At 33.2% G+C, this 24,942-nt stretch overlaps 1 protein-coding gene across 13 annotated transcripts in view; it reads right to left on the reverse strand.

The window, feature by feature from the left end:
* The window catches only part of Trpm (transient receptor potential cation channel, subfamily M), an 888,877-nt gene that overhangs the window by 80,186 nt on the left and 783,749 nt on the right, over positions 1-24,942 (reverse strand). For 12 of the 13 annotated variants that reach the window (XR_011950088.1, XM_072523326.1, XM_072523332.1 and 9 more), the window contains 5 exons: positions 18,658-18,714; positions 16,548-16,727; positions 9,749-10,097; positions 6,525-6,670; positions 1,299-1,995 (listed from right to left, as the gene is read on the reverse strand). Coding sequence is in view for 12 of the 13 variants with exons in the window: in XM_072523326.1 (XP_072379427.1) it covers positions 1,299-1,995; positions 6,525-6,670; positions 9,749-10,097; positions 16,548-16,727; positions 18,658-18,714 (1,429 nt within the window). In the remaining variant the exon portion in view is untranslated. The remainder of the gene's footprint in view (positions 1-1,298; positions 1,996-6,524; positions 6,671-9,748; positions 10,098-16,547; positions 16,728-18,657; positions 18,715-24,942) is intronic. The other variant, XM_072523329.1, reaches the window with a different exon arrangement.

The raw sequence follows: 24,942 nt of genomic DNA on the forward strand, positions 1-24,942 counted from the left end.
CCGATTATCATGGCAATATGAATACGGAGATATTTGTGTAAAATGGTTGAAAGAAAAACTGTTGCCAAGTTGACACGAACCATCCGTTATAATACTGGATAATGCTGCGTACCATTCGGAAACATTTCCTCAATACTGTTTTAAGCCTCAATTGCTAATTTTAGCTAAAAGTCATGCACAACCAAATATATATACATATATATATATATATATATATATATATATATATATATATATATATATATATATATATATATATATATATATATATATATATATATATCTAGTAGACGAAATTATACATAGCTTTGGACATCGTGTGTTAAGACTACCGCCATATCATTGCCAATTCAATCCAATTGAATATATTTGGGGGACATGCAAAATATATTATGATAACCATATTGGATACAAGGGTTACAGTGACGAGGCAGTCTTGGAAACATGGCAACAAGCATTGGATATTGCCACTCCTGAAATTTGGGAAATAAGTGTAGAAAAATGTGAAGACTTAATTGAAGAATGGGGATCCTTGAAGGTCGCATCTAAGCAGTTAATCCTGTTATAATTTACCATCCGAATGAGGATAGCGATAACAGTGATTATGGCTGTGAATCTGATGGTTGATGCTAGTTTTAGGAGATTAGAAATAAGAGAATAAGTAAGTTTTTTGTTTTTTTTTTAATACTAAATGAATATTCGACTAAATAAATTAAACTATTTAATCACTTAAGTATTGTTACACTTCGTTTAAATCACTTAATTCAAAAACCAACTTGTTTACAATACTAAACTCAATGATAGTAATTATATACCTCAAAATCTGAATTACAACTGTTCTATAAACTATCAACTCTATATTTATATCATGACTTCATATTTAAATCTAAGGTTTATATCTGTCATAACAGTATTTTAAAAATGGGGAGAATTTACTACAGTATAATTCAGCACATTGGACCTTTAAATCGATAACTTAAACCGAATTTAAAACAGTCGTATATTCGTGGAATGAAGTATACCTTATAATCAATGGTCAGGAAAATAACCATATTCAACAATTCTCGTCAAATAAAAAGAAAACATAATAAACAACCCCGACTAGCTACTATAGAAGACTCGTACAAACTGGTTAGGAGATTTAATACAGTGGGTGGAGGTTTAGTTGTACATTTAAGTGGTTAAGTTATTTTGTAATTTATTGTATTCAATCGATACGTAGATTTATTTATCTCCGATAGTAAAAAATTACTCTAATTAAAATAAAAATGACTGAACTAATCAAAATTAAAAAATACCTGTAATGATTGGATCGACTGGATATGCTTGATTTTGTAGTATTACTTGCTTTAATACCTCTAGTTCTGTTACTAACTCTTGAAATTGTTCTGTATATCGTCGTGTGCGTACATCTAAATTTTGTAAGACAGTTGTCTGTAAATTTTCTTTGGTTATAATATCTTCTACCTTTTGAGTTAAGTGTTCTATTCTTTCAGTAGTTATTTTGATTCGCTCTTCTGTTGACTGCTGAAGTTTATTTTCTTGTTCAGCGAAATAGCCTTCTACACAGTCTTCTTCAAAATCGTACAGTCTTTCCATTTCATCCTTATCTAAGAAAAGCTTTAGGCCATTATCGTAACTTTCCTCCACTCCATCCATTTTCCTTCTGAAGTACTTAAATAATAAGTAAAAATGTGAGAAAATAATAAATGGTGGAGGTAATAGTGGTTTTTGCTCATATTCCATGACAACAGTGAATCGTTGGAACATCCATACTTGATGAGCTATTGCATTGACTTCATTAAATATATTATTAAATACAGCAATCAATAAATTAATCAATAAAATATTGGCAACCAAGAGGTAAATTGACATAATTACAGGTGAAATCCAACGACCGGTCTGACAAATTTCTTCACCCTTACCGCCACATGGCGGATCAATCTCACCAGCGAATACTTCTCCGTACAACATGAAGTAAGGTTCAAAAAATACCTAAAAATGATAAAATATAGTTAGTATGTTTTTAATAAAATCTGCTTCTCTAATGAATTGCAAGATATAATATTTTACATATATGTACCTACTTATATATTGGAATTTTTGTAAAAATCGGCAATTTTTATGAACGTGTTCATTCTGACAATAAAACTTCGCTTATTTAAAATTGTAAATATTATAAATCATATAAAATAAATATTTTAACAAATCCTTTGTTTAATTAAGTGGACAATCCATATGTACGCCACAACGTAAAAAATACCTACGTCACAAAAACCGAATTCAAACTAACTAATAGGGGGTTCACTAACGGTACGAAGCCCAAATAAACAGTAATATGTCCTATATAACTGACAGTATTCCTGGTTTCAAATTACCACCCAAAATCTGGTTTACATTACATAGCATCAAAACATAGCACGGTCAATGTGCACCATATCCTTATACGACTGAGGAAAAGTCTTCTTCTTTATCTTCTTTTTATGTAGACATGACTCTGTCTGTCTTTCAATGTGCCTCCAGTAAGTTGTCGTTCCATCGTTTTCGTGGTCTTCCTACTGATCGTCTTCCTATTGGAGAACCGTCTCTTGCCGTCTTTACTACTCTATTTGCCATCATTCGGCTAATATGATCATTCGATTCTACTCTTCTATTTCTTATCCACTCCTTGATGTTCCCCACCTTGCATCTATGTCGTTTATCTGTACTTCTAGCTCTATCCCCTAGTGTTTTATCATCCATTTTTTTAAGTATTTTTATCTCTGATATTGCTGTGAGGAAAAATCCACAACAATAAAAACACAATAGTGAGATGACTCCAATGATCATCAGAAGGCTTTTAATGAAATAGTCAATAAATTAGATAACTAACCTTGATGTTATTAAGTCCAATTCTTAGTCAGGTGTACAGTCTAACATTCTATTAAACATATAAGATACATACCGATACCCTAATGCTGATAGGTCGTAACCCAATTTTAGAAAATTTTACAAGAGGCACAAAAAACTATATAGCATAATTATAAAAGATTGCTTGTGTAATGTTTTCTTAAATAAATAATTATGTACCTAATGGCTACTAACTGAGTTTATTGTAAAAATATAAATTTGTTTAATTTTGATCAGGGTACTAAGGGATACGACATATTGTAACCAACGTCATGGCGGCTTACGAGTATATCGAACTCTTAGAAAATGTAGTAAGTTATTATAACTCAAGGTGTTCTCATAAAAGTGTGGTTTACGTCATTTTAAATCATAATCCTTATTTTTTTATTTTTATTAATTTCAAATACAAACAGATACAAATGTGTGTTTACTTTAAATAAAATGTAGCAAACTAGGCGAATACCATTTAAACAACGTTACAGTTAACATTTTTAGGAATAATTAAAATAAAATAACTAAATAATAAGTTTAAATCTTGGCTTTTTTTGACGTGACAACGTCTTAAATTAGGTTGTGGCTCGGAGTCACTCATGAAAAAGTGTAACGCCCACTCACGTCTGTTACGATGAGTCACCGAACGAGAGAGAGGCCCGCCGGACCGGCGAATGCCTTGCGTCTCTCTCCCACTCAAACATGATCGGTCCGCTGCGCGCGCAGCACTAGAGAATTAGGCGCGTTGAATCGGTGCGTGCTTGTGTCTCTGTCTTTCTCGAGCGTTCTTGGCGTTGGAAAACCGAGAAAGCGTCATAATACAAGTTCACACGTGTGGTTAAAGTATCGTCAGCTGTGTCTGTAGTGAAAATGTGGAGTGCTTAGATTCGTCATTTATAACAACTACAACAATAAAGGTAAATAATTGTACACTAATATTTCATTATCGTAAACTATGATTGATTGATTAATTGTTAGATTGACACAAAAGTTGAGAAACTGAGTTTATAGGTTATGTCATACTATTGACAAATGTTGATAGTGTTAAGTAAATTATTAGTTTAAATTACTCTGCAATCAATCGTAATTCAGTCGATTGAGAAGAAACAGCGCGTTTCAACTGCAAACAACTATTGTGCAATTTAATAATATTCATATCAATAAATATTCTACCGAGAAAAAGACGTTGTCACGTAAAATCTTCGCCCGTAAAACCGACTTTACAGGCAACCGATTTTTTTTTTTAATTTTTGTTATTGTCTTTGGTGATTAAGTCTTCGTGAGGCAGCGTATCATAGAAGTAGTGCAAATCTGCAGGTAATACAGACTTTAGATCTTGAAGGTCCTTCCATTTCTTTGTGGTTATTTTTAATCTATTCGAATAAAGTTGATCGTAAACCAAATCGTGATTGACGGTGTTCTTTCTCTGAGGAAGGAGTTCATATTTTTGATCATGGGCCACTTTGTATAATATATCCCCATTTGGTAGGTATTTTAAGCCTCTAAGATCTGTTACCTTCAAATCTCCTTTTGATTTACCTGGACGAACTGAGCTGTAGCGAAAGTTTTTAGAGTCATTGTAGTTTAGAAAAAAAGTGTGGGTGAGATAGAATACTTCCAAAGGTTCAGGATTCTTCCTGGCTTCTGATATTACCGAAATATAGTCTGAGGGTAGGAATATTTGCCGATTTTTTAGTCTTCGTTCAATTAAACTGTGGGTAGAGTCACACTCCATTTGAGTGTGGCTTCTTTCTAGAAATTTTTGCTCAATCTCGACTTCATACTTGGAAGCTAAAACCGATAAACCATTCGCAAGGACGACATTCCTATTCTGATAACCACAGCCGTCCGAGAATATTATAACATTTTTCTTTTCAAAGGTCAAATATTGTTCTAGATGTTTTATTAAACAAGTAGTGAATACAGATGAATCAAGGTCTGCCTCAGTCTCATTCCAAACGAAATTCATGCTGCGATGGTTTTCCAAGTTATATACTGTAAAGTTATGTACTTGTAGCTTTGTTTTCTAGTACAAAGAACTAGCCTGTAACACTGGACACAATTTGACTGCCTGCACATCAACGACAAAACAGTAAATTTCTTTATGGATGGCTCTGGTTTTATCGGTTTCTTTTTCGACGCGTGCTAGGTTTTTTGCTCTAATGTGGGATGCGTATTGTTCATCTGTAACCTGTTTCATCTTGTAAGATGAGCATATATCACATTGGTCCTTGCGTGGTTTAAACAATGTTAAATTCATTTAGTCAAATTCTGTAGAGAATTTACAATTTGATAATGGTACCTCCCTGTCTTTACATTGTTCTTTATAAAGATTATATACTTCAGTTTTCGATTTGAAATTATGTTCCAGGTATAACTTTCCAGTAGACTTGCGGCAATAGTGGCTCTCTATTTTAGGCAGCCTGTTCAGAAACTCTCGTAAATTCTGTACTCACAAAATCTCCTGTTTTGCTTTTGGTGTAGACTCTCTTTTTTCTTTGATCCTTGTTTGCATCATGTCACAACTTTCTAGAAATCCATCTTTTCATGCCGCACTTACCATCTTTTCTCCCACTCCTAGTATGTTAAGAAACATCAATTTGCAGACTTGTAATTTATCGCCTTTTACTGTCAGAAAGTATTCGTAGGTACCACTTCGCCTGGAAGGTCCATCTACATAACATCTTTTTTTCTCCTTGTATGTAACCATATGAGCGAAGAACATCCTTTTTTGTTCCCAGGACATTTCCCAAAATTTTAAAAATATTTCTTTTCTTAAGTTTTCTGATATTGTTTGGCAAAAGTGAGTCGGCGCGGTAGCGCAAAACTTCGAGACATAGGCTGGCTTCATTTTACGTTCAGGGCGTAGAATATCATGTTTCACAATGTTTTGTAGCCCTCTATAATCAGTATATTCCCTTCCTAACATTATTGACTGTTTTGTCTTGTTTTTATCCCAGTTCTCCGGATTCGCAACTTTGCGACTTTTCATTAATCGGACTTCTTGATCTTCTGAATCTTCGATATTTTCTTTGAGCCTCTCACTTTCTAAGTCAATATGTTCGGGTTCTTGTACATTTCTTTGACCGCCCACCTCTGCGTCATTAGCTTCTTCTGATCCTTTATCTTGTAAGTGTTCATTGTTGATTTCTGTCTCGTGTTGTTCGTTGTCTAAATTTTCATTGTCAGTTTTTCTTTTGGATCTGTGATCTTCATTATTATAATGGGAAAATCAATGACTTACCTATTTTATAGCTAATTTATAAACTAATTTTAAAGGTCAAACGAATTACTACCAACACCATGGAACCAACACGCTTTGCCATTCAAGCTACACTGTGGGATAAGATGAGTTGGAAGTAAACAAACAACGCGAGCGGGTTAGGACTTGTTAGAAATCGCAGGAATGGCCACCTTACTATTTTATTTAGGTTACGAAAATTTAACAGCATATAGGAATGCACGGTTGGTTGCCTTTGACACAAAAATATGAATTTTCAATTTTTTGTGGGTTACGATCTGTCAGCATTAGGCTATCGATACAGAACATTTCTATTTGAAAACATTTATCTTTTTCTGTATTTTAAAATAAATTATTTTATTAGAATCACTTATACGATTAGAAACTAGGTGAAAATACTTACGTCTCTTGCTATTCTCCAAGACGGATCCTGTTCGGGATATAAAATTGCTTGTCGTGACACTCCAAAACTCATTAATATTATTAGTAACAAAACAATGAAATATATCATGTTTTTCACCATCTTGCCCATCATTGTCACTAAGGGACCTAAAGAAGAAAAAGCAAGTTTAAATTCTTGTATTTATTATTAATAATCAAATGAAACCCTCTTGTTTGTGTCAAATTTTTCTAATTTTTTAACAGAATTTTAGAGTTATCAAATAATTATAAGTCGATATGGCTTGAACACTCTGATCTGACAGAAAGCAGCACGCGGATGTATTATCGTTTTTCTTCTTCGTATGTAAGAGTGAAGGAAGTTGATCGTACGCTGTAATTTTGGGTAGCAGTATCACAGTTTAATTTAGCAATATACTGTGGCAATATAACTCTTTAGCAATATACTGTGGGAGTATTGCGTGATGAGTTTAATAATTTTTACACAAAAAACTATTAACTTATTAAGATAAATAATCTATAAGTGGTTGAAACAATAACAAAATCTCCGTCGTCTTCAGTTGTTTCTAATCAAACGGTGGAAGATGACAAAGAGTGTTACTTTCTAGCTCCGTCAACGAGTTCGGAGACCAAATGTGGCCAAATTCGGAGACATAAAATAATGAGGCAAGAAAAATTAACAAGATGACTGGGCAAAGGATCAAATAATCTGGAGGGTAGTTAGGAGTAAATATTCGTTGCAGCTAAATGCATCTACGAACGTATATAGACCATCTCGTACAAAGCTACTTGTTTTTATACAATAGAGACAGAGAGTTGTATACGACAAGACGACGTGCATGAAGATGAAATTTCCAATGCAATTGATTCTAATATAAAATAAAAATATTTACTGTGAAAAAATTGTATATGCATACGCACTGGTGGAGCTCGGGATATGTGCGGGCGAGTAGCACTATGATCACAAAAGTTGAAAATTGTAAAGTATATTAAAACAAGACTCGTACAAGCACGTTTATTTCAAAAATTGTGTGAAAAGATGGGCAGTCTTCATAAATCTCTTTTTGTGCATACAGGGATATGTGGGATGTCCAGAGGAAAAGTACTGATGCGATAAGTAAAATTACGCAGTGAACATAAAATTTACTAGGAAGTAAAATTTGAATATTTAGACTGGCCAAGTTTTGAGAATTACGTATTATTCAGCAGAAGAAAGTTTTGTTACAACCAAATAATAAGATAAATGGAAAATTTTGGAATTTGTTTGGTTATAGATTATAAAACAAAACACGACGATTTAGAAAATTGCTATTAACTATATTAGACACTCAGAAGCATATAAATTTCAGTAAACATAAAATGAATAGATTTCAACAAACCACGACAATAATATATAAAAAACTAAAAAAGTAATTAAACAGATTATTTTTCTTTGCGTGCCTCGTCAAGTCCCCTTCATTAACATGGCAAAACCCTTTCTGTTATGATTTAAAATTCACAGTTGTTCTGCTCTCCTTATTCCGATCCAAATTCTGATATTTTTTTAACAAAGAGGCTTGCTTTCTATCGGTCAACATAGGCAGCGTGTCTGCTTCATTATGAACTGCTTCGTTTGTTTGAGATGACTAGTGTCAGTTAAGTGAGTTGTCGTTTAGCATCGATAGATAGTGATAATAATATACATATTATTATTGGCAAATCAGTGTCGTTGCGCCCTAACTCTATTTTACTTTATCTTTGATACCTGGCGTTTTTAACAGCTGGCAACCCTAATTTGCGACCATTTTTTCTCGGGCAACCTTATATCATCATATTAAAAAATAGCTTTAACTTCATATAAAAACATGCATATACGTCATGACCAGCCTATTTTATTTAAAAAATAAATGAACGAAAATAACTACGTTATGAACGTATTGACTAACACGCTGTATATTATACCCATATGTATAAAAACCGAGGCTTTGAACCTCTGTAACATCTCAGAAATAATTGATTTCTGAGTCTTGGGGCAATGAAAACTGTTGATTAGCATGACCAATGCTACTACTTTCCTGAAGTTTCAGACAATTTAATTGAAACCACTTTTACGTAAGGAAATAAGAAATACACTAGGAATATTTGCACGAATGCGACAACCAATAAGGCTAAGAGGTGAATCTTGTGTCACGTTTCAGGGAGGTTATTTTGAACATTTTTTATAGCATTGCACCTATTTAAAATTTTATTAAGTAGCAGTACTTTATTGTTCTAGTTTAATATTACTGTATTACATAGTTCTTGAGAATGTATTAAACAAATAAAAAATAACGCGTTACGATGTTTTATTTTTTGTTGTATAAAAACAACGCCACATATGAAAAAAAAAGAAAGATTTTTTGTCACAAATTAAACGAAAAATTCAAAAATGATTTTTAATTTGGAATATGTCAGTGGTGTACCATTTTTTTCTTTAAAAAAATTTTGCACTACCTGTGAGCCCGTATACCCGTATGCACGCCAATAATGACAGTTGTATGGCAAAAAATTCTGAGTCTTGGGGCAATGAAAACTTTTTATCAGGATAACCAACGCTTACCCCTTTGAAAAGTTTTAGCCAATTTAACTGAAGCCACTTTCATATAAAAAAAAGTTTAAAGATTAAAAAGGGAAGAATTTGCAGTATCTTATACGGTATAAACTAATTAATTATATTAGTTTTGATTCTAGTCAATGATATTTTAAAGACCTTCACCAAATGGATGATTTTTGTTTGTCGTAAAAACATTAATATAATACAATTTAAAGTTTTTGGGTTTAGTAATTTTTGAGAGAATTTGGAGAAACCGTAGGGAGTATATAACCCACAGAAAGTAGTTGGAGGTCTCCTTGTTAAAGGAGGCTTGTCAGACTTAAGATAATCCAACTACTTCCTCCGGTTTAAACTTTAAACAGGCGAAAAAAATAGATTTATGGTAATATACCTACTTGGTTGATGACTGGTAAGAGTTCAGTATAACTTAAGTAGTATATCGCGTATATCTCTCCAATGAGAGCACTAATTTCTTCAATAACCTATTCTTTACCAGTTATTACAGCTTCACGTAGGAAATATAATTAATTATATGAGAGTACAATTTTTAACAATAACAAAATCCACACGTGGCGAATGTGGCTTCTTGTTTAGAAAGTTAAAAACCTAAATAAATTAATTACATATGTTAATAAATAATACATTATCATTCTTACCTAAATACTTGTTCACACTGAGAATATTAAGGATCCTTAAATACCAATAGATACAATTTACACAATATATTACTCTTCCAACTTCAAAAATGTCCGTTTGAAATCTCAACGACATTCCAATCAAAAACATAAAAACTGCTGCCATGTCGCATGGATTCCACATATTCCATGACCATACGGCAAACTTTTGAGATACACCTACTGGTTCTGACGAGAACAGTTCACGTAGTTTTTCACAGCCTAATGAAATAATAAATGCTATTGAGTAATATTCTTGCCAAATTGGAAAATGGTCCATCCTTACTAAAATTGTGTAGCTGAAGAGTACTAAGAATGCGATATATGCAACCTACAACCGAAAAACGACTATCATTAATTAAAACAAATTAATTAAACAAGGGTTTTTTACAAAACGAAAATTGTTTCTTCGTTTACAAGTTTTTTCATGGTAATGAAAAATTCTTGACTTTAATTTTACTTTGATAATTATTTGGATTAAACTCTGAACAAAGATGCATTGGTAGTATTGTCACCCATAATATTGAATGTGGCCATTTATTGTCAGCTATTTTCAAAGTCCCCGTAGTAGGTTGGTAAATTTTCAATTTTAAGAAGTTTTACGAAAGGGTGGATGTTATATCTAGGCACGACTTATTTAATGTGCACGAAAAAGTAAAAGTAATAAGCAATATATTTATAACGAGTTCCCTCCGTACTAGTTGACAATAACAGCAAAATTATTGTAAATGGGAAAGAAATTAGAAGATAATTACAAATGAATATATCAGAGTTATTTGAAGATAATATTACCGAATTCTACCAAAATTGTACTGACGGTCCAAAAATTATGAAATCAGAGGCAGAACACGCTATAAAAAAATGCGAAAATTCGGAAAGCTTGTGGTCCAGATAATACACCAACTGAGTTGCTGAAGCTAGTAGATGAAGTTAACATAAAAGTAATAGTAAAACTTGTTAATGCAATATCACTGAAGTGATTCCCACAGACTGGCGTAAGTCCATCTTTGTCGCAATACCTAAAAAACGCAATGCTAGAAAATGCTCAGAATATCGATTAATTCGCCACAATCGTAAGATTTTCCTAAAAATCCTTCAGCACAGAATTAGACGCAAACGCGAAGATCTCGAAGATACCCAGTTTGGTTTTAGAAACACTATGGGAACTAGGGAGGCACTTTTTGCGCTGAATATCCCACTGCAGAAATGCCGTGATCAAAGTATGTATCAAAAAATGTATTTGCATGCTTTGTGGACTTGAAAGGAAAAGTCTGTTTACATGCTCAATTTTCTCAATGTTCTAAATAGCCTTATCGTTTAACATTTTTGACTAACATTTTTGAGTTTTAACTTGTTCTGGTTATAGTCAAAGGCCTTTTAATTTCGGATATTTTTCAGGTTCTAGTTGTATAAACCTACTGGATTGTGACTTAAAATCTTGTTGACAATCCGTCCAATATAATTAGTGTGCGGTTATTAAATTTTTGTGAGCTGAAGGTTTGCAATAGTGTTGTGCCAATCGTTCGTTTTACAAGGACAGAATCAATCAGTGACCGACTCTGAAAACGATCGAATCATTTCAATCGTTCGTTCCTTTCAATACTTTCCGTTGCCGTTTAAAACAAATAACAAGTAACCGATTGATTGAGCTGAATCGACTAAAAACCGATGGTAGTATTGCTTACCGTATTTCATATATATGTATTCACCTTCATTATAGAAGATTCACCTCCATAGATTCTAGAAGAAATATTCGAGAAGCTAGAATTTACTATGTTTTTATTTTTAGGTTCTTAGTGTAACTCAGAAATAATTATAAATTTATATGGAAATATGTACTGCATCCAAATATAAATATTTATTGTCATTGTGCAAATTTTAATTTTGCCATATTTTATGATTTTAACTACCAAATAACTATTAACAACACAAGCGAAAGCAATCGCTTAGGTCCGATAGAATATTTTCCAACTCCAATACTACTGGTCTGTAGCTAAGTCGCTGCCTTGCACGTAATTCTTAATTCAATATGTAGTATTTTAAGTTTTCAATCATTCAAACGAACGCAATCATTCAGTCGCATGGCATATATCGGTCCTCGTCGCAAGTGAGGAACGACGATGACCGACGACCGAAAGTAATGAGAGTATTGGCTGTGCGATTTTGTTTGGGTTCAATCTCGATCGGCGCCGTCGGCGCTAGATCAATAGATTTTTGTCACCATACGATTCGATCGTTATGAACTAGCGAGATTCCGTCGTTCAATACTTTGAAGTGATTGAATCAAAACAAACGAATCAATCGCGATTGATATAACACTAGTTGGCAACCATTACAAACTCATACGCGACTGCAAGCAGTGTATGGAAACGCAAGTTTTGCATATCCAACTGTCAAATAATGGTGTCGAAAATTTAAGAATGGAATAGTGGTGCGATGTGTAAAAGACTTGATTAGAGAAAATCGTCGAATTTTAATCAGAATAATTTCAGATTTGTGGGCAATGGGTTCCTCCTCTTTTGTCAGAGGAACAAAAAAGGTTGCGAATGGGTTTCTCTAAATATCTCATGAAATACAGGCAAAATGGAAATATATTCCTTTCGTCAATAATTGCTGCCGACGAATCTGGTTTTATTATTTAAAACTATCCAGTAAACTGGATAAACAAGTAAAAAAATAATGCAAAGTTTTAAATTCCATAAAAATCAGGAAGTTGAAATACTTGGGGCATAACTCATGAGAGATGAAAAATAATAACTATTAAAGAATATTCTTCTTCTTACGATGCCTATCCGTTCCGGATGTTGGCGATCAACATGGCTATCCTAGCTTTGCTTGCTGCTATTCTGAATAGTCCGGTTGTCGATGTATTAAACCACTTTCTCAGGTTTTGAAGAAAAGATATTCTTCTTCTCCCTGGTCCTCTCTTTCCAAATACCTTGCCTTGAAGAATGAGTTGCAACAAGCCGTATCTCTGTTCATTCCTCATAACATGGCCAAGATATTCTAGTTTGCGCTCTTTGATGGTGTTAATAATCTCGCATTCCTTGCCTATTCTACGTAGGACCTCAACATTAGTCACACGATCCACCCATGAAATTCTTAAAATACGTCTGTAACACTTCATCTCGAATGCCTCGAGTTTTCTTAAAGAAGCTTCAGAAAGTGTCCAGGCCTCTACTCCGTATAATAACGTAGAAAATACATAGCATCTAATGAGAGATTTTGGTAGCAAGTGGTAAATCGTGACTTCTGAAAAGAGACTTCATCATTATGAACGCCGATCTCGCTTTTCCTATGCGTTGTTTTATTTCACTGGAGTGATCCCATTGGCTGTTAATGTTGGTACCAAGGTATGTGTAGCTGTCCACTCTGTCAATTGGATGTTGGTTAACCAAAAGCTGTGTATTTATTAAAGAATATAATGCAGGCAAACTCAAAGAAAGAAAAAGCGTAGGAAGATGTAAAATCTCGTGGCTACGCAATCTCCGTGAATGATTTGGATGAAGTTCAATTAAACTATCCAGGCACGTAACCAACAAAGTTATAATTGCCAGAATGATTTCCAATCTCCTATAGGAGCGGAATTTAAGGATGAAGTAAGATGCCATCGATGCAATGGAAACACGAAATTTCTACTCCACCAAAGAAGTTTAAAGTTCATTCTTCTGCAGACAAGGTCATGTTAACAATTTTTTCCGAGCATGAAGGACATTTGTTCATAGAATTTACAGAATATAGAGTGCATATTAACGCAAACCTATATCTTCTTCCTTTGGTGTCTATTCGTTTTGAATATTGACGATCATTCTGGCTATAATTATTTTATTAACTGATGCTTTAAATAGATTAGTTCTTGTTGTGGAGAACCATTTCCTCAGGTTTTTTAACCATGATATTCTTCTTCTCCAAATTCCTCGCTTTCCGAATACTTTGCCTTGAAGGAATATTTTCAGTAATCTGTATTTAGTGCCGTTTCTCATTATGTGTCCGAGATATTTTAACTTTCTCTTTTTAATCGTATACATCACTCTTCTTTCTTTCCTAAGGATTCTTCTATATAGCCACATCTCGAAGGATTCAAGTTTTTTCCCCATTGCTTCAGTGAATGTCCAGGATTCAACTTCGTAGTATAATATCGAGAAGATATAACATGGTAGGAGCCTTACTTTTATCTCCAGATTAAAGTTGTGGCTTTTAAAGAGTTTGGCCATGTTGTTGAATGCACTCCTACCCTTCTCTATTCGACATTATACTTCTTGTGAGTGATCCTATTGTTCGTCTACTATTGTTCCAAGATGGGTAAACTGTTTTACTCGGTCCACTGGTGTATTCTTGATAAGCAGTTGCACGTCTCTAACTCTATTTTTGCTGATGACCATAAATTTAGTTTTTGATATGTTTACTTGTAGTCCAAATCTTTCACTTACTTCATTTACTTTGTTTATTAGTTGCTGTAAACTGTTTAAAATGCCTGAAAAAATAACGGTGTCATCTGAATAACGGATGTTGTTTAGGTGTTCTCCATTTCAAAGGATTCCATGTTTTTAAAAGGTTTGTTCTTATTGTGGCTGATTGGTTCCAGTATAAATTTTGTATTATACGCCGGTCTTTATCATCTATTTGGGCTTTTGTTAGAACATCCATCATTTTTCGGTGTTAAACTGTGTCAAATGCTTTTTGGTAGTCCATAAAGCAGGTGTAGATATCGCAACTCATATCTCTGCATCTTTGGAATAATACCTGTAGACTAAACAGTGCATCTATCGTACCTACGCCTTTCATGAATCCAAACTGTGTGTCTTGTATTCTTTCTTCGCATAGCTTGTATATTCTGCGATGTATAATTTTAAGAAAAAAACCTATATAATAAAACTTTAAACAAGCTCCATCAACCAATAAGACAAAAACTCTCTAGGGAAGCTCTCACATGATGTCATTTTTCTGCACGACAATGCTCGACCTCATGTTGCCGAAGTAGTGACGGAATATCTACAACGAAAGTAATGCATTGTCCAGATTTATCGCCTTGTGATTTTCACATATTTGGGCCACTAAAAAAGGGGTTAAAAAGTAATCGTTTTCAGTTGGACGAAGAAGTACAAAATGTAGCAAAAGAATTCTTCGAGTAGCAACCGCAAGAATTTTTTAAGCAGGGTATATATCGATTGGCTAGGTACCTTAATTTTAGTGGTAATTATGAATGATAAATTTGACAATCATTTTTTTCTGGGCCAAAGATAGGTTTTAATTGAACACGCCTGGTATAAAGGATGACCTATTAAAAATGACAAACTTAATGGTGACTTCCAGTGGTACTGGAAATGACAGTAAACTGTTAATATTTTAGACGTGTAGATCAGATGGAAAAGTGGAAATCTTTCAGATTTCAAATAATTATTTTTAGACATAAGTATCTAATGTGTAGTCTACGTTGATCTGTATATTAAATATCCTGACATAGAAAATAGACAGCTTTATAAGGCTACTTTATAAATTAACTTCACAAAAATTCATTCACACAAATGTTCCAAAAGCTGCATTAAATATATTTTTTAATATTACACTAAAAAACTCTAGAAAATAAAAAATGCAATTAGTTTATTATATTTCTGCTTATAATAATAAGAATAATACATTAGATCTACTTTATAAAATAAGTTTTCATGAATTATATTGCTACAAATACAATCCTCCGCGCAATTGATCATATGTATTCGGAACTAAACAGAACGAAAGGCAATTATAAAGATTCGAAGTTTATTTCTGAGAAAAAATAATTCTCTTGAGTTTCAAAATAACCGAGTTAGTCTATTTAATAGCGCAATTAATCAATGTCCTGACATTATGTCGAAATGTGTTTACACAGCAAAATAAAGACACAACAGACGAATCAACAGCTGAATTAGCAGCTAAAAACGATTGCTGCAACTACGCAACGAAGCAAATACTTCCATTTTACAAAAGTCAATAGAAAGCTGAAATTTCCGCCAAAGGAATAAAAGTGACGTGGAATACAAAGTAAACGTTTAACTTGCATGGTATGGAATAGGAATTATAACACAGCCCAACAAAATGAAAAAATTTGGTGCTTGAGAAATAACGAATTTTAAATATTTTTTATTTTTTTAGCAGGTGAAGAATTACTAGGCATGAAAGGTAAACAAAGAAGGACAAGAACGAATAACTGGTTTAACGAAGAATGTCAGTTTATAACAAAAAGAAAAAATAGAGCGTATTAACTGATGCAACAGGGACACAGAACCTGCCAAGCAAAGGAGGAATATAAATAACTACGTAAAGAAGAAAAAAAATCCACCGCAGAAATAAGAGAGAAAATATAAACAAAGAACTTCAAGAACTAAAAGATCTAAGTAAGCCATCAAAGAAAAGAGAATTTCACCAGAAACTGAACAAAAGCCGAAAAGAATTGAAACAAAAGATGTGAAGAAATAAGGAGGGTAATATATTGACAGAACAGCAAGAAAAACAAAGAAGGTGGAATTTCTGAATGCGACTGAAAATGTTTAGATTAAGTATATTGATATATTAGATCATTTCTACTACTCCACTTAACGTTTTCTAGTGCTTTTAATTATGCGTTCTTAATATGCAATACGCTAAACAAACAATAAATGCTCCGCTACTGACATGCTTCTTGACAAAACTCATAGGGGCAGCTAAATGATACGACAAATTTAAGTGATCACGTGTATGACTCATTTCATTTTTTATTTGCTGGAGTACAGTTTTATTTTATCTTTAATATTTGCATACTTACCGAATTCGACCAAAATTTTGTAATTGGTGCAGTATAAAATTCATAAAGTTTTTTCTTCAACTTCAATTCTTTGCCCTTACTGTACTGAGGTTTAAATTTTGAATCATCGAATTCCGGAAGAATTTTACCATTTTCTTGAACGACGGTATCCCTCGTAATAAAATTTTCAGTTAATAGTGCCTGTAAACAAAATGTCAAAATAGAACGTACCCAAATAAAAATGATAAACAGGAAGAAACAGAGATTAAGATAAGCGATAGTTTAAGCATTTATTGCGACAAAAAAACTACGTAGACTTGTGGTCAAAAGAATATCAGACTATATAAGAGAGGGAAAATAATACTAAAAGGCAATATTATATTTTTTTCATTATAATCACTGAATTACTTCATCGATTTTGCTTGTAAATATTAACGCTACAAAATTTCACAATTTTGGTATACATAAACCACGATTTACTAACGTGGTCAAAAATACTTTTATATTTGAACGCAAGTGTTGGAAACGCGAATCGAGATCTCACTTGTAGATATATATTGGCGTAGCCAATTTCTAGCACTATTCAACAGCAATACAGTGCGAAATATTTTGCACGAATTAAGAAATAAAGTCCACATAAAAAATAAATTATTCTGTTTGCTAAAAGTATACTTACTAGAGTACACTATGAACACTCCTGAGATGAAATGTGTGGCATTGAAAATGTAACATCCATTAAGCATCAAAATATTTTCTTATATTTTTTATAAATTCAAGTGCATATATCTTACATACATTAAAATATCAAAATTCCAAAATAATTTGTCCCATGTGTGGAAATTTTAATCATGAATAGGACCACCTCTTTTGTTAACATATTTCTCAACTCTTTGAGACAGGTATCCAATAATATGATCAATATCTTATTGAGAAACTGAGCCTCAAGCAATTTGAACTTCGTATCCAAGATGATGCAAGTACATTATTAAGACAGGAAGTGGCCTCAATCTTCTACCTATCATGCCCCATACATATTCAATAGATGAAACCGAGCTGGTCAGAGAAAAAAAGTAGCTTAAATGCACTAAGAAGCATGGTAGTCATTGCTGTATAACGCCTGCATTCTGTTAAAAAAATTGGAATATTCTGTTGTTTTCTCGTTCTTTAAGATTTGCTCTAGCAGCTCCTTCTAGGAAGATCTTGAGCATTCATATTTTATTTAAGGAATATTAATCAAAACCCGATTTTAATAGGGGTCATTCAAGCAAAATCGAATCAATGAACACATTTCGATTCCAATCCTGACCTCAATGGACTCGATATTAACATGGTGATAATCTCAACCCTACAAATTTGTAAGCTAAATGACCAGACCCATCATAAACTGATCGTAGAGACATTGTGCTGTACCAGGGAACCAATTCCTGTGGTAGTGACGTAAATGTAGTAAATCTGCCTCTTAGGGAATTTAATCAGCAGCTTTTTTACAGTCTGTAATATCACTAATATATCTATCTAATTAACCAAGGACATCGATCTTTGAACATAGGATTTTCGTTCTTTCCTCTATCATTCTCTATACTAGTCTGTTTACATCTATCTCAGATTAACATATTGTTTAGTGTCATTTGATCACCTAAAGTATGATCTTCGGTATATTTGTTGTTCAGTGGTCTCTAATATATAATAGTGTTCCATGTGTAGCATTTTTGTCTCATGGTATAATAATTAGGTGGCTTGACATAATAATTAGGAGATTGACGTGATTTCAGTCGTCAAAGAGGTAGAAAACCGTCCGGATCTTACTCACATAATTAAGCGTGTAATATATGCTCGTGTTGTTATAAGCACGGCCACAGTCCACTGTTTGACAATGCATTTTTAAAAGTTTTCTAAAACCAGTACCTGCCAGTAGCAGATTTATGCAATTTTTTGTTATTCCGATCTGTTTTCTGAGAAAATTTATTATAAAACAATTTTTAGTCATTAATCAGTATCAATAGTAATTAGTGTCTGATATTCTGTTGAATAGTACATACCAAAAAGCGAAGCAACACAAAAAAGTTACATAGGTAGTTTAGAAGAGAATATCAAACAACATTAAGGACACATTTGGGGGAAGCTTTGCTACCTTTACACCAGTTGGATTTGTAGACTTGCTCCGAATACTCAAACTTCTAGTACGCTTCTAAAATAATAATAACACACTATTAGCCCACCACAAGTAAATAAGAAGTGGCGTAGGTTACAATAGAACTAAAACAACTAAAAAGAAAAAGTCAAGCAAAAATTCTAAGTACTATAGCTCTGTAATTTACCCCATTGTAGACGATACCACATTTAAATATAAAGTCAAAGCTTGCTATAGCTAAGTAAATTTGCTAAGCTGAACTCATTGCCCAATAAATTTTATAAAATTGTTAAATTTATTCAATATTTCCAAAAAAATAAACTGGAAGTAATATTAGTTTCATTCCGAAAATATATAACAATTGCATACTTGCTTGTTGCAGCTAATTTAGATTAATTAATTCTACTATTTTCCTATTTCTAATATTTCACGTTTGTTTTCCAAATTAAAAATGGTTAAATATATTGTATTACTAATAAAAGAGGTATAAAATTATAAAACCAGGGTAACATCTTATATCTATTTTTAAATGATGCCATCAACAAAGTAAATATTATGATGCTAATCTTACTGTTATCACGTAATACTATATATTTTTTAAATTTCCCCATATTTTCCTCTCCAGTCCGTTTCAGGTCATTCGTGAGACTTTTACGTTGGCAAACTACAATCAAATGCTTGTATCTGTTTCTGTTGTGATGAAGAATCTCCCCATAAGCTAATATTCCGAAACCTACATAAACATTAACGAGCGTTCATACACCGACTCATTTAACCAACTAGTCAAAAATGAAATTGTGATGGGTTTGATAATTATAGAATTATTTTAATTGTTTGGATTTATATAGTTAAACCCCCAAATATATACAGATAACGACATTGTTTTGTTGACCATAGGAATTAAGATAAATTGCAATCCCATCTCTAGAGTATATTTATTATAATGCTCTAAAACTAATTTTTTGGTTATTTTTTAGCCTTAATAGCAATACAAATAAATAAGTAAGTAAATAAGTAATATGCTTTATTGTCACTGAAAATTGTACAAATTTTATGGACAAAGCTTATAACAATAAGACAAGAAAAAAGAAAAAAAAATCAGAATAAGAATCGTTTGTACTTATAAATAAAAAAAAACAATAAAATTCTTCCATCTTAAACATAAAAAATACTACCTAATTAAGAACCTACAAACTTCGTAAAATGCCCCTAACAAAAAATAAAAATTAGGAAAGCAGATTAATGAATTAAGGGCTCAAATATTCCACCTCCTTGTGCTAAACAGTAATCAAATCTGTCATACAGATTTCTCCTCATATTTTAGAGTAGGGCTGGTGTAATGCTTGCAGAGAAATGAAGTATTTTTGCCCTTAATTCGACTAGGTTTGCGGCCCTTTCAAACTGATGCCTATAAATGTTTTCTTTGAGAAAACCCCAAAAAAAGAAATCGTTAGGCGCTAAGTCACAGGATCTAGCGGGCCATTTAATTGTACCACGTGTACTTATCAGTCGATCAGGAAACGTTTGATCGAGGAAGTCAATAGTTGCTCTAGAGTTATGAGCCAAACACCCATCCTGTTGGAAATGAACCTCCTGAAAATTAACGGGAAGGCGTCGAACTGCCGGAATGATCTCATTTTGTAAAAGTTGCGTTCGCACTGCAACACTGAGATGCTTATTTTTCCGAGAATAATACCTTGCAACGGATGGGTTGTGTTTTTATGTAATGAAAATGAAGATTCGTCAGAAAATAAAATATTTTTTAAAAAGTGTACATTTTCATTTTCTCTATCTAACATAAATTCACAAAACTCCATGCGCCTAAAGTTATCTTCCAGAAACAGTTCTCGTGTTGGTTGTATCTTAAAACAGTGATACCCCTTCCTTTTGAGAACTCGCTGGACAGTTCAAGCATTCACGTTAACTTCCATAGCAATTTGTACACTTTTGTAGGGTTCACTAGCTTCCACAAAAGCACGAATATCAATATACCTGTTTTGGCGCTCCTCATCGACAGGTCTAACACGTGGTTCGTTACCTTCATGACACTTTTTACAACTGTTTACATATCCCGAAGTTTGAAAATGTTTAATGGTATTTTTAACTGTTGTAACACTTGGAATGACCCTGAAAGTACCATGTTACAAGTTGCACTTTTTCTTGGACGGTATACAACGTAATAGGCATTATATTAATTATTTGTTTATTCTTTCAGAACTTCGTTTGAAATTTTTAATGTCAATGTGACAATTACGACAATTCGTACCTACTGTGAAATGAATATAGAGGTGGAAACGTGTAACATGTGAAAGCGATTGCCATTGTGTCGTATGGTCAATAAAATAATGTGATCTGTATAAAGAATTACTTAAATTTAGCACTAAAAAACAATAATTTACATTAAATAGTAATGAAGAGACATAGTAAGACCGAAGACCAGCAATAGTATTGAAGAACAATGGGCCTTTCATTTATAGGAAGCAAATATTAGTTATACTTCATTCACTGTATATACTGTATACAGCATAAAAGTAAACAAATATTAAAATGTACTTTATTAACAGAATAAAAATGCATCATTTAAAAAAAATAAAACCAATATTGCAATTTACTTTAACTTAATTTCTAACTCAGGAAGATAACGTAATTTTAAAAGTTTATTGGGCCATGATATATACAAATTATAATATCTTATTAAATGTTCTATGGCATTTTAAACTATAATGATTCTTAGTATAAGTACAAGTTTATATCCCATGATAAATTTTACAAAAAGTAACTACAACATCTAAGTGTATTGTTTGCTCAAACATATCTATACAAAAAAGTAAGTATTAATTAAATAAAAATTAGGCATATTAAAAAACATTTTCTATATTTTAGGTATATATATATATATATATATATATATATATATATATATAAATATATATATATATATATATATATATATATATATATATATATATATATATATATATTAGAAGTGATTATTTCGACCAAAAAATAATTTATAAATACGTTCGAATTATCGGGTAAAGTGGTCTGTAATGAAAATCTTTCTTTTTTCTGAGATATTCAATATTTCGCCATTTATTTAATAGCTTCCACAGGAGTAAACTAAAACAATTTAAACATTACAAAAAATGGCGTACAAATACATTTAAAATACTCACAGAATTTAAAAGATTTCGCAAATAAATTTTAGTTTACACCTGAGGAAGCTATTAAATAAATGGCGAAATATTGAGTATCTCAGAAAAAAGAAAGATTTTCATTACAGACCACTTTACCCGATAATTCGAACGTATATATATATATATATATATATATATATATATATATATATATATATATATATATATATCGACAGCGGCCGAAAGAAAATAAAATTTACATATATTTAAACAAATTGTTTGACAATGTCGGAGTAGAACTTTTGTCGAAAATAATGAAAACCTAAACTATGAATATCAAGACGAGATGTGGTAGGGAGCCTCACTACCACCGATAAAAATAAAAAATATAATTGTCGATCGAATATGAGACAATGATCGAAAAGTTTAGAACCATTATTACATTTATGCCAATATCCTAAGCCCGTTATTTTTATAACGATAATGGATGAAATAGTCAATAAAGTAAAATCCAATTGGCATTCCTAAATCCCATACTAACTTCATTAATAGCAGTTTTGTTGGGATAAAGAAAATCGCTAATAATTATAATACAAGAAATACTGTACAATCAGTGTTAATAAAAATATCAATACTAACATAAAATCAAAAACAGCGACAAGACAAAACTATTATGTAGAAGAAAACCGTTTGAAAAGAATTACTATGTCAAAAAATGACACATTGAACAAGAAATACAGATAGGGCAGAAATACACATAAGCAAAAGAAATACGGCAAACAGAATATGTTAAACGGAAGGGAATAAAAAAAAAACAGAGCCGAGACCAAAAGCTATTTTCTCGTGGCATTTTAATATAATTAACGATTTTTATTGGGAATGCGATACAATTTTAATTCTACATGTTTATTTTGACGTTTCGATTTCCATTTCGGAAATTATGGATAGAAAAGATTAGATAAATATTCCTGCAATTTTATCCCTAGAACCACAAGGTGGGGTCGCCGGTGACCCCACCGCACTAATTTTTTTTTACATGCGCGCGATTCTGATGAACCTGTAAGTTGGTTGCCATCTACGCATCTACCTTCAGTATTTCACATGACTTGTAACTGGTGATGTGTGTTTTTATGTACATTCACATTTCGTTGTGTTTACAGCGCATTTCTGATTTTTAACCCCACCTTGTGGTTAACGTAACAAGTGTTTATCGGTAAGTTATTTTTAAGTATTAATATTTATAGCGTCTTATAAGTTTTTTTTTAAACTACAGCACCCCTAGGCATCCACATAAACGTCCTCTTACGTAAGAAGAATTGTGGAAAGCCTTTAATGAGGATGATTCCAGTGGTAAAGAAGAATTATCTTGTTCTGTTCTGTTCTGTTCCGCAGGGTTCAGTACTAGGTGCCATCCTGTGGAATGTCCTGTACGACGGGGTGTTGAGGTTACAGATGCCAAGAGGATGCACTCATGTAGCTTATGCCGATGATCTCGCACTGGTTGCGAAGGCGAGTCAGAAAACGGACATGGCTAATGCGGCTAACACAGCCCTGCGTCGTATTAGTAGATCAGAGAGAACGATCTACAGCTAGCGCCTCAGAAAACTGAGGTGTTAGTTCTCAAAGGGAGCCGGGAAAAATCCTCTCTTCGCTTTATAGTGGAAGGTGTGGAGGTTGCACCGGTTAAATTGATTAAATATCTGGGAGTCTGGTTATCGAAAGGGCTAAGGTTCGAAATACACATACCAATGACGGTAGAAAAGGCGAACCGAAATTTGGAAGCGTTGATACGGCTGATGCCAAACATTGGAGGCTCAGGTAGCACCAAAAGAAAGGTGCTAACTGGAGTTTTCCAGTCGGTGGTAACCTACGCTGCCCACGTGTGGTGTAGCATACTAAACACTGCGAAATACGCTAAGCTGATGGAGACTTCGCAAATGCGAATGCTCTTCAGGGTATCTAGCGCATATAGGACAGTTTCAAATGAGGCTCTTTATGTCATTGGAGCGGTGATACCGATCGTTTTGTTGTGCAAAGAGCGAGCGAGGGTGTATGCGAGGAGGATGGATGTAAATATAGATGAGCATGAGAGAGAAAGAACGATAGTAGAGTGGCAGAGAGAATGGGCGAATGATAGCGGAAAGGCAAGGTGGACGAAGGAGCTTATTCCCGATCTGGGGCAGTGGTGGGAATGTAAGTTCAGGAAACTAAACTACTTCTTGAAGCAGATTCTGACCGGACAAGGTAGTTTTGGCACCTTCACAAATAGAATAGGTAAATCTTCCTCAGCAGACTGTACTGTTTGTGGGGTACCGGACGCCCCCTCCCACATTTTTAACTGTCAGAGATGAGCAAATGAGAGGGGAGATTTCGAAAGGCGAATGGGTTTCGGGCCGGATGAAAGAAACATTGTAAACATAATGTTGAGAGGAGAGAAAGAAAGAGAGAAGTACACTGTCTGATTTCTGTTGTGATGAAGAAAAAGGAGCAGGAGGACAGAGGAGGAAATTGAGCCAGGGATCTGAAATGTATGGTTAATATTATTTATTAATTTATGGCCTAACGTCTGAAACATTTTCTGATTTACGGTAATAGGTATGGTTATTTATAAATTTTTAGTTTTTTTATTTTAGTTGTTCATTGAGTGACAAGACCTCCTCTCTGGAACGGTGGTTAAGGTTTTAGCCGGAACACGGTTAATCCGGCACTACCCTGGGGTCTTCTGGCCTATTATCTTACTCGACCGACAAATGCCAGGGTGTCTTGCTCCGTGACGTAGATGAGATGTCCAAAAAAGATTTTCCACACAGTTGCCTGCCAGAATTCAATGGATACCTTCTTAGGCTCTCACTGGAATCTGGCAATACGGCAATTAAAAAAAAAGTTGATAATGGTAACTTTCGACGCGCATTATTCCACATTTGGAACAATAGTTTACAAAAGTGCCATTTACTTTGAAGTCGTCAACTGAACGTCAACAATATAGTTGTCTGTTTTTCGTTCTAGTTTGTCTGCATTATCAATTTTATACAAAAAAGAATAATATGTGGTTCATAGAGATAGTATGTAATGAATGTGAATCTAAATATATTTAATTTTTTTTTAAGAATCTTTGCTACAAGTATCTAAGTATTTAAGTATATAAGAT

Source organism: Diabrotica undecimpunctata, chromosome 2 (assembly GCF_040954645.1).
Source record: "Diabrotica undecimpunctata isolate CICGRU chromosome 2, icDiaUnde3, whole genome shotgun sequence".
Classification (NCBI taxonomy): domain Eukaryota; kingdom Metazoa; phylum Arthropoda; class Insecta; order Coleoptera; family Chrysomelidae; genus Diabrotica; species Diabrotica undecimpunctata.